Source organism: Haliotis asinina, chromosome 7, assembly GCF_037392515.1.
Source record: "Haliotis asinina isolate JCU_RB_2024 chromosome 7, JCU_Hal_asi_v2, whole genome shotgun sequence".
Classification (NCBI taxonomy): Eukaryota; Metazoa; Mollusca; class Gastropoda; order Lepetellida; family Haliotidae; genus Haliotis; species Haliotis asinina.
This window is the reverse complement of record NC_090286.1, coordinates 63,854,778-63,865,302: the sequence shown is the minus strand read 5'-3', so window position 1 is coordinate 63,865,302 and position 10,525 is coordinate 63,854,778. Positions and strand designations below refer to the sequence as shown.

The window sequence follows — 10,525 nt, the reverse complement described above, 5'->3', positions numbered from 1 at the left end:
AGCTCACTGGCTTCTATTCTCGATTCACCGCGAAGACAGACTAAATTGTGCCGATAAAAACTTCTTTCACATATTCGTTTGATTTTTAGAAGGAGAACATACCTTTAGGTAAAAGGTATTTGCAAGTAATAGTGACAGTTTTATGACTTAAAAATTGTTAGGGTGTAATTGAGGTGTGTGAAAAATGTGACATTTCGCCATTGAAATGCTATACTCCGTTGTTTGAGCAATCCTAGTTACTTCCTCAAAAACATCTTTCACATACACCTTTAATTCAAATGAGGGGAATATACCATCCGGTGAAATGTGTTTGCAAGTAAAAGTGACAGTTCCATAATCTAAAACAAAATGTTAGGGTGTATTTGAGGTGTGTAAAAAATGTGACATATTGCCGATCTGATCTGATTCGCCATTGATTCTTGAGGGTTATAGTTCCCTAACGTCTTTCTTTCTCGTGGATCTTATTATTTGACCAAACTGGAAAGGTGTTTTAGAAAGCTTTGTGACAGTTTTACACTTTATTTTTGAGGGCAGTGTGACATTTAGTTAATGTCCATTCCATCCCCTACATGTAATAAGATATCTGGATTAATTATAAATGTAAACAAAAATGTTTCAAAGTAAATTTTATAGGACAACCGATGTTAACACGTGTTCTCTCGATACTTTTGCGTTCTTGAACATGTTTTGGGAGGGAAGGCCGCGGTGTATCACTTATTCTTTCATTCATTCACATATGTACTTCTTTCTTTTATTTTTCTTTATTTCGCTCATTCATTCACATAATTATTGATCTTAATTCTTACTGTAATTCATTCATTCATTCATTGTAAAACTCCGATTGATACAATAAACTGGCTGAAGTTCTGTTAAACCTGGGATAATCTACAACGTATACACTCTATATAGTCTCCCTGGTTAAACAGAACTGAAGTTGCACTGGGAACAATCCAAGTCACTGTGTGCGTTGGAGCATGACGAGGCACACGTTAATACAAATGGTAAAGAAAGCAAGCGAGAGACCTATCCCTGCTGTAGTGTATCCCTGCTGAAACGTATGTTTCATTTCACAAAACACTTTTCGTTTACACTAAAGTCATAATATCGATTTTCATCATCAGTGATTTTGAAGTTTCCTCATTTTGCCATTTTGACTATATAAAGAGGGAGAGGAAACTCCCCGAAAAGCTCCTGAACGTATGTCTCGGGTCGTTACGTAACCAGTGTGGCCAACATCGTGGCAGCTCAAGTATTTAAGATTGAGCCCGGTTTATTTTCAACAGCTGATTAATTAGCTAAACTGATTATTTTAGATACGCCAATTACATTTGTATTTTGTCACACACGTTTAAGTCAAATAATTATTATTTGAGTCAGTATTAGGACAGTAGACACTGGCTTCCATTCTCGATTCACCGCGACGATGGGCTAAATTGTGTCGATAAAACTTCTTTCACACATTTGTTTAATTTTTAGATGTGAAACACACCTTTAGATGAAAAGTACTTGCAAGTAATAGTGATAGTATTATGACTGTAAAAACTGGTTACGGTGTATTTGAGGTGTGTGAAAAATATCGCCGATCTGTTCTGATCCACCACTGAAATGCTACAAATGTTTGAGTGTTTCAGTTATTGCTTCAAACAAATCTTTTACATAAATCTTTAATTGTTATGAGAGGAATATACTATCAGGTGAAGTGTGTTGTAGATTATCCCTGATTTTACTAACGTGTACGAATCCACCGGATTTCCATGTCTACGAACCAGTCTGTTCACAAACAACTCAGCATGCATTGTTTTAAGCCATTATAGACAACAAGAGAATGAAAAGACAGATAGAAGCTCAACGACACAAAAGGATCGACCGTTTACAGGGACGGACATAATGACAGACCCAGGTCATATCGACCTGGAGATACCACCGCCACCCAGGACCGCTACATCGGTTGAGGCATCGATCTTCGATAAAACACAACGGCTGCATCATACACAACAATTAAAATCCACAGACTGCCGAATCTCCGACCAGAAATTGGCTATGAGAAGTCACATTGTTTGCAAGAGGACCAATTCAGCGTGACGTTGTTCCCATTATCAACGCCTGTGGTTAATCTGAGGAGCATGGCAATGCTCAACCCCACGTTGCAGGTGCTTGCTTGACAGGTAAGCTGTATTCAAGTGATACCTTGCCCTTCTCGATCACGTGATTTGTCACACTCAACTAATCTCCCTGATTACAACCCGGGAAAACCACATTTTCGAAAAAAGAGTTGAAAATGGTGTGGCTCAAACGGCAATGGGCATGGTGTAGTGATAGTGTGAATGTGGCTCTCCCGTTGAAGTTTGACCTATGTGGGGCTTACACGGAGTTAAAGGAGAGAATCGCGCGTGTGTAAGATGACGTTGTATGTACCTCAGGGTATTATAGAATGAGTAATCCCATCATGGACTTTATTCTTAGAACTGAGGCGCAGCTCCCATGTCCCTGGCGTTGATTAGGTGGTGCCGCTGACCACCTGGTATGGTAACACAGTATCAAATATGTGTAAACGCAAGACATACTTCAGAAATATCTGAAACTTCATTATCTAGGATGCGAGATAATATTGGCTTATTCACACGTCAGATAAGTGCCTCATACAACACTCACTGTCCATTACCTAATTCATGATTAACATGCCACAGGGGTGTGTCCATAACTTCAGCCACCTGTGTTAACAAGGCAGCTAACTCCTGTTGCTCTTGGTGTCCAGATCTGCATGTCATTTATCATGTCTGAGCACAATTTAAGTATATTTACATTAAAGAAAGAAATATAAAGGCTGAAACCACTGTCTACAGCAAATGTGCACAATGGCAAACACAGAAAAGATGTGGAACAGATACATCGAGGAATGCTAGTTTCTCATTGATCTCTTCTTCTACTCTCATCCCTGGTAGACGTAAGCCGGGCTGCCTTTTACCCCAAGACCGGTAACTCTGAACAGAGACCCCGCTAGTGATTCCGTGGTCTGGAGCTCGCTGTCCGGGATGCCTGATCTGAGACTGGTTACGTACAGCTCGTCCAGGTTCTTCCCTCCCCATGCTACAGACGTGATCTTGGTTGCGTTAGGCAGGGAAACCTGTTGAAGAGCTGCCCCTGAAACAGATTGTAAACAGGAGTAAGTAAGCAAGTAAGTAAGTAAGTAATTTTCGCCTAGTAATTTTCTCAAATATTAGTTATGTCCTTGTTGCACGTATTGCCCGTCGCGAGATCTGGGTGGTTATACAGTGAGGGATCTACCCACCCAGTGTGGGTCGTAGTACAACCCAAGCTGTTGGTTTCGTTGTTCCCAAGCAACGTACGTCTAATGTGACAGTTCAAATATTGCTATTTTGTGTAAATCACCCTTTCACACAGAACTGGAGAAGACTAATTTCACCATTGAAATTTCAAGAACGATGTTATGACTCATTGCTTTACGATAATGAATGTTTCTCAAAATGCCGGAAGTAGTTCTGAACGACCTCATATGGCATGACTATAGCGCCAACTCAGTCAGAAAGACAATGTTTTTGGTATTCTATGGTAGATATATCTTTAAACGGAAAGCCAATTACAAATTACCTTATGTTGGAAGTTATGGCTCACCTGTTTTAGGATCAAATTTGGCCACCATTCCACCTCCAAAGCAGGCAACCCACAGATTGCCGTCCGTGTCAATAGTCATGCCATCGGGGCCAGGGACATTGCCATTAAATTCGGGCACGGCGTCGAAGTCCACAGCCACCCTCTGATTGGCTGAAATGAAACATCAGCTTCAGATAAACGCAAAACTGTTGGTGGCTATACAGAATAAAGTTGTATTCCACTGAATTTTTAGAGGCCATCCTCCTTCTCTCTGTGTTTGTGGTTTTGACTCAGAGGTCCATCCATGGTACCACTCAGAATATACGGAAGTCATAGACGTTCATGAGTTCTTGGTGTTCAGACGTATCCAGTCGAAAGAACCTGACAATCTCCTTTGAGGCCAGTGAAATAATCTACAATGTGATGTTTCTGTCCCTTTTGACACTAATGTTTCAGAAGAAACATGGCAGTTTAGGTGGACCTCCTAGGTGACGAAATGTCACTCTTGCCTCCCACATAGCAAGTCGACCGACTCTCGACTTCTTTGTGCCTCGGGTGTTGGTACCCTAGGACAATCCGTTGACTGACTGTAGAAGAATACCCGGGTTTACTGCCAGGAATATTCTAGTAATGCAGAAGGTCACAGTGGTGTTCGTATTCTCCAAAAATTTCTTCTCAGCGCTTCCTGAGTAAAGTCCCATTCTCTGAACCTGAGCTGGTGATGAGCCGAACCAGCCCAAGTGTTCGTGACTGAAATTGACTGCACGTATCTATATTTACTTGCGGCTTATTCGCACAACGTGGTATTGCTTGTAACTATTACTTTCTGACATATGAAATGGCCCACAATGAAGTCTGAGAAAACTTGGAAGTCAGCCATTTGGCATACTTAACAGGTTAAGAGTGACTCACAGATATTCCCCGTGTTGATGTCGTAGTCGTACGCGTAGACCTTGTGTGGTGTCGTGTCGATGTAGTACATGATGGTGTTGTCTGGGGACCACGCGAGGCCATTGGAGATAGTCACGCGGTCCACCTTCTTGGTCAGCGTCCCATCTACGTCCAGACAGTACAAGTTGGCCTGGCCAGCATTGAACGTCTTGCTCATTGTACCTGAAACCAACACACACACGGGTTAATCACTTGATTCACGACACGGATTATACTTGTACAAAACAGGAATTACTAAAGGATTAAATTTCACCTTACAGTTAATAAAAGCTGTAGTACAGAACCCGGGTCTATCTAGGACTGGCAATTTCAGGATTGCTCCCGAATTCACTCACCTCCCCACAGACGTCCTTTTGGATCGCATTTCCCATCATTCATCCTGTTGTTGGTTCCAGAGTCCACCTCCGCCAACTTTGTGACAGTTTTGGTATTCCAGTCGACAGCCGAGAACGTATTGTCCAGGCCCACTATAAGTCCCCCTTTACTGCGGGGTACGACGAACCCAACAGTTCCATCTGTAACGTAGAAACAACAACTGCGCATACTACAAAACACATACAGGCAGCAACCCAAACCATGATCTTCTGGAAGACAAGTCATAATTCATCTGGACTTCAGCAAATCAACCCACCCCATTGTGTGACCGTTAATGTTCACTGAGGGACCAACAGGGTATGTTATGATTGGCTGTTCCAGTACGCGTAACCTTGAAGACCTGATGTACCAATTACACCCGCGTACGAAGGTCTTTTGCCTTATATCATTCAAACAAAATCAAGGAAAAAACGCTGTAGGATACAACTGGCCGAAAGCCTCTTACAATGCTGACAGTGAGCAGGGAGCATCACTACTATATAATTGTAACTGAATAGTAAAGCATGCCTGCACTCGGTATACTTCTCAGTTTGTGTTTCATAAAGCTCATGTATAAACATGCATCTGAATGCCTGCTCCTTGAGGAAAAGACAACTCGGAGGCAGGCGTCCTCTCTTGGTTTGGATTCATTGTTCCGAATGTATCCATCAACCACTGAAAAATACTTTAGTTAGAGTTGTCATTTTTATCAATTTTCCATCATAATCACTCATGTAAAAGACTGAACTTTGCATTTAATGTTCCTCGGTTACATGATAGAGCACTTCCACTGTTTAGCTAATTTGGGTTTACACATATGTATGTAACACCTCTGCATAAATGAATTACCTTCAATGTGGCTTGGGGAAATTGAAAGCCAACAATTTAGGGAAACGCAATCAAATGAATTTAGCATGTAAGTAGTAAATGTACAGGATACTGAACATAGAAATGAACCATTTCTCTGTGTGAACGTATGGTGGTGAAAGGGAAATTTCATCATATTGTTGTGTGGAACCGACTCCCTAATAGACAGTAATAGAAAGTTCACACATATGGAATATTGTCGCTATACGAGAAAGGAGCAAGAAATGGTTACTCTGAGGTGTTTTGAAACTTAAAGTGCTGAGCCGCGGCGACTGTTTTCAGTCCAGATTTTCTTCAAATACAGTTTTCCGGTATGTCTTCCTGACAAGTCTCCTGGTATATGGTGACACACTTACTGAGCTGGATCATGTCGTTGGTGCCGGTACCGGGGTTGTATCTAAATATCTTGCCGTTGTTAATGTCGACAAACAACAACGTCTGTGTAGTGTCGTCCCAGTGAGGTCCCTCCCCGACCGTGGTCGCCACATTCTTCAAAACAGTCTCCACATTGTACGACATCGTCGATCAGATTACGACTCACTGTATGTGATGTTCCTAACACCTGGAACACAGTTGAACTGAAATATTGAAACAGCCAAGCCGCCTCTTGGAGGGGAGCTAAAGATATAGGCTATAACCCCAGCAAGAATGACCTGGTGGGTTGGCGTCTGTCCGGATGGGTGAGAGGAAGGTTTGTTCCCTGATCTTCGTACGTAGACCCCCAACCGGTTAAATTATGGTACCTGTTGTTTGCCTTACTGGTGATCGGCATTGAGAGGATAAAACGTGGACTGGTCGAGTCGCAGGGTGTTCTCAGTATACTGAGTCTGCTCGGAGTCCACATACAAGTACAGACATGCAACTATATACGAGGGAAATTGTTTTTCGAGACGCCAAAGCCCTCACGTCACCACCTCAATCAAACTCAAGATTTGTTGATAGCAACCCAATCGTGTACTAGAGTCGACTAACCAGAGTCTCACTCAGTGACGTTTTTGATGGTGATTATGAATGTCATTGTGTAGATCTGTGCAGGTAGTTATTGTCTCAGTCATTGGATTATTTACAGTTCTGTCATGCAACCACGATATTGCTGATATCGGCGTAACAACACGTCTGTCTCAGTAGAGTAGCCCCCATGCTAAAAGCAAACACTGTGTACAGAGGTACGCTCGTTAGCGCGTTAGTTTTTCAGCATGAGCAAGGCACCTATGTTTCGGTGACCTTTCATCTCGTTCAGGTGCCGCATGGCGATAGGCCTGACATACTGATAGAGAGACTTTAACCCCTAGCTATTCACACAATCAACGCCAGATGTACAGAAAACTGACTAAACGCCTTTATATTATGTTACTTTGTACCATAGGGCTCAACTTATACCAAGCCTGGCCCCTTTTAACGGAGACGGCCAATAGCTCTGTAAATACACGGTGTTGACTTTGGGGTAACAACAAATAGCGGGCTGTATATCAGCAGAAGAAGAAGGAGTATACCTACTGGTGAAGATGCAGGCTCTCCGGCAAGTGTCAGTTACACGCGATATCTGGTGGTATAGATATCTGTATGGGACGTATCACTGTACCCGCTAATCCCGTGACGTCACATCACGCTCCCAGCATGCATGACCAGCCCGTTATGTAAACAGACGTGAGAATGAATCCCGGTGTGCCAGACTGACCTGTAGAAGTTCCAGCTATATGTGTTAGTGTGACCTAAAGTCAATCCAGTTACATATGTCATGTGTATACCTGATACTTAAAGCCAAAGGTCTGACTAGCAACCTTACTGTAGTTAGATACATATTTTCTCATGCTTATTTTGGAACTGACGTCATTAAGAAGAGCAAACGCCTACACTCTACACACTATGCTAATTGCAAATAATGTTTAATTCCGATCCGATTTAAGCTCTTTTTAACATGGTATCCATTTCGAGAGAAATCCTCTTGCGTTGGGATAACACCATAACATTTACGTGTTTCGGGTAATTGTTTTGTAATTGTTTTCAAACCATCAGGGCCCGAATGTTCAAAACTCGGTTAGCTTATAACCAGTGGTTAAATCGTCTTTACAGACCCTAAGGCACAAAGCACCTTCGTTTCACATTGCAATATGCATGCATCCATGCATGATATGTTCATGCTCTTAGGGGTTTAACCGAAATCTGTCAGCTACCTCCTAGCTGTGGTATACACAGAGGCTCCTCTGACACCGTATAGTTTTCAATCAGACCATGGGCGGTCACTGACATGACCAACACTATTGAATGTCTCAACAAGTTCTATTTGTTCAGTAGTATGGAATCCTAGAAAGGACATCTTCGCGTTTTCGTTTTGTGACGTTGTCGCCCTCACAAAATCAAGCAGAAGATGGCAAAATTAACCTCAGTGCGACAATGCAAAGATGCAACAAAGCGACATTGAAGAGTATTATTTTATTCATCCAAGGGATGACAATGCGACGACCCGACAATAGGATTCTAGGATTCCATGCTTTTCATCCTAACAGAATTTGGTCCGACAGTCAAGAGTGTTTGTTTTCTTTGCTGATGTTATATCATAGGTTATGTCAAAATATATGACGTTGTCACGTTGTCGTGCTTGTAGTAAATACACTATAATACATAGTATGCTCAGTATTTTAACAAAGCGCGACCACACGCTATTTCTCAAAAATGTTACAATGTCCCTTCTCCGATTCCATACTTTTCAACGAACAGAATTTGTTCCGATAAGTCAAGAGTGTTTACTATCTTACTAACATTACATTTTATGCTATGTCAACGCATGTCGCGTTGTCGTGTTTGTAGTAAGTACGACATAATACGTAGTATAACTAGATTTTAATATGAAAATCAAGATGAATGTATAGGTCTATACTGGAAACGAGACAAGGTTAAAAGATCGACCTATACAGGGTCACGTGTATCTCGTATCTTATCGATGTATCGATGTTGGGTGAATCATGACATGTCCAAGATTAACTCTATATCATTCACATAGACTTGAAAAACAGATTCACAACAGATTATTGTTATGAAATTCCAGGCTCTCTCTGTTTCGTCCACAGGAAATGACCTATATCAAGAAAGAGAGTGAGTGTAGGTTTCTGGCATTTCGACACTATGTTGACTTTGTTGACTATCCATAGAACTTTGTTTTCCTTCATCTATACAACTTCTAAAATGCCTTTCAAAAAATAAAGCTTTTGCAGTTTGTTTGGTCCAGAGTTTCAGTGTATTAGGGAACAGCGACACAGAACTTTTATCTGAGAAAATCATATTGTCCCAGTTAAAATGTCCGTGCTGTAAGCACCAGTTCAACCATCGCTCTTTTTTTTTGTTCAGGTTTCGTGATCGATGACGGAATTCCTCGATTTTTCTGAGTATGTAGCTCTGTTCTAATTGTTTCCTTTCAGATAGCACAGTTCCTATATCAATCATATCCATCCTTAAGTTTTCTAAACCCCTTCGTTTGTCTTTAGAAACGAGAATGCCAAGGCGCCTCCTGTCACCGACAGTCAATATTCTGGGCCTACCTGAGCCTCCTTGGTGCTCAGTGCCGCATCAATTTGCATTATTTTTCAAAACACGATAAACAGTGAACAAAGGGATGACTCTCCACTTTAACTGATCTGATGTCCTTGTTATAATACTCTAAAATCAGCTTCTTCTTCTCTTAATAATCCATACTGAGGGTAACTGAAAATGTCATCTGCTAGCAAGTAAACAAAGGGGATACCTCTTGACAAACTAATGCGAAAGGATTAAAGGAGTTGTCTCTCTTGTGAAACCAAACACTTGGTTCATATTAGAAATCCAGTTAAACATATTCCAAAAATACTCAATAATTTCTGCTCACACTATATTATAATGCCCATTTGCATTGCGTTTTTCCACGCCCTCTATTTCGAGGCAATTCTCAGTCCCAACGGGAGTATATGACCCAAGCAGTCTTCGAGGTAATGGAGGGTTAAGTCATATACGCATCTCGTTCTACCTGGTATCCATCCACAGCTGGGTAAACTGCTGGCATAGTTCCAATATATTGGAGGAATGTCCTATTTAGGAGATGAATGCGTATGGTGTTGGGATTCGGACCAATGACCATAAGGTGTTTTGCCCACCTGTGATTTAAAATATCAGTTTTACAAACGTTCAGTTTTGTCGAAATGTTCTGTTTTCAACATTGTACACCAATATCGAACATAGCGAAGTCAAAATGTCATTCCTCTATCCAAGGGGCATGTTTTAATAAACGCAGTGAGTAGAGATATACTTCTGCCTTCAGAGGATCAGGACAGTTTCAAATCTCACATGAAATGTACTGATTAACCAATGTGTGCAATGCTGACAAGTCATCCTCAGGGGAAGAAAGTGTGCTCCTCTCCTTGCGAATTTGTTTCTTTATGCATACAACTCATGCTTGCCATAAAGAGCGACTATGCTTGTCGTAAGAGGCGACTAACGAGATCGGGTGGTCAGGTCGCTGTCTTGGTTGACACATGTCATCGGTTCCCATTTGCGCAGATCGGTGCTCATGCTGTTGATCACTGGATTATTTGGGCCAGACAGAATTATTTACAGACTGCCGCCATATATCTGTCAGTCATCCCCTGTACCTGTCAACATTCGACCGACACCCATTGTACCTGTCAACATCTGTCCGTCATCCCCTGAACCCGTCAACATCCGATCGGCACCTCACCTAGCCTTCCAAGCCAGGGCCTCATTTCACAAAGCT

At 41.8% G+C, this 10,525-nt stretch overlaps 1 protein-coding gene across 2 annotated transcripts; it reads right to left on the bottom strand.

The window, feature by feature from the left end:
• Window positions 1-2,564: 2,564 nt before the first annotated feature.
• On the bottom strand, window positions 2,565-7,555 carry LOC137290209 (regucalcin-like). Of its 2 annotated transcripts, none has more exons than XM_067820937.1 (6): window positions 7,282-7,555; window positions 6,141-6,346; window positions 4,899-5,078; window positions 4,525-4,725; window positions 3,634-3,783; window positions 2,565-3,141 (listed from the first exon to the last, which is right to left on the bottom strand). In XM_067820937.1, the coding sequence occupies exons 2-6, from the start codon at window positions 6,301-6,303 to the stop codon at window positions 2,930-2,932; spliced, it is 906 nt and encodes a 301-aa protein (XP_067677038.1). In that variant the 5' UTR covers window positions 6,304-6,346; window positions 7,282-7,555; the 3' UTR covers window positions 2,565-2,929. The 2 variants fall into 2 exon arrangements, with proteins under 2 accessions (XP_067677038.1, XP_067677039.1); XM_067820938.1 differs by having other exon boundaries at window positions 7,278-7,397.
• Between the last annotated feature and the right edge of the window lie 2,970 nt (window positions 7,556-10,525).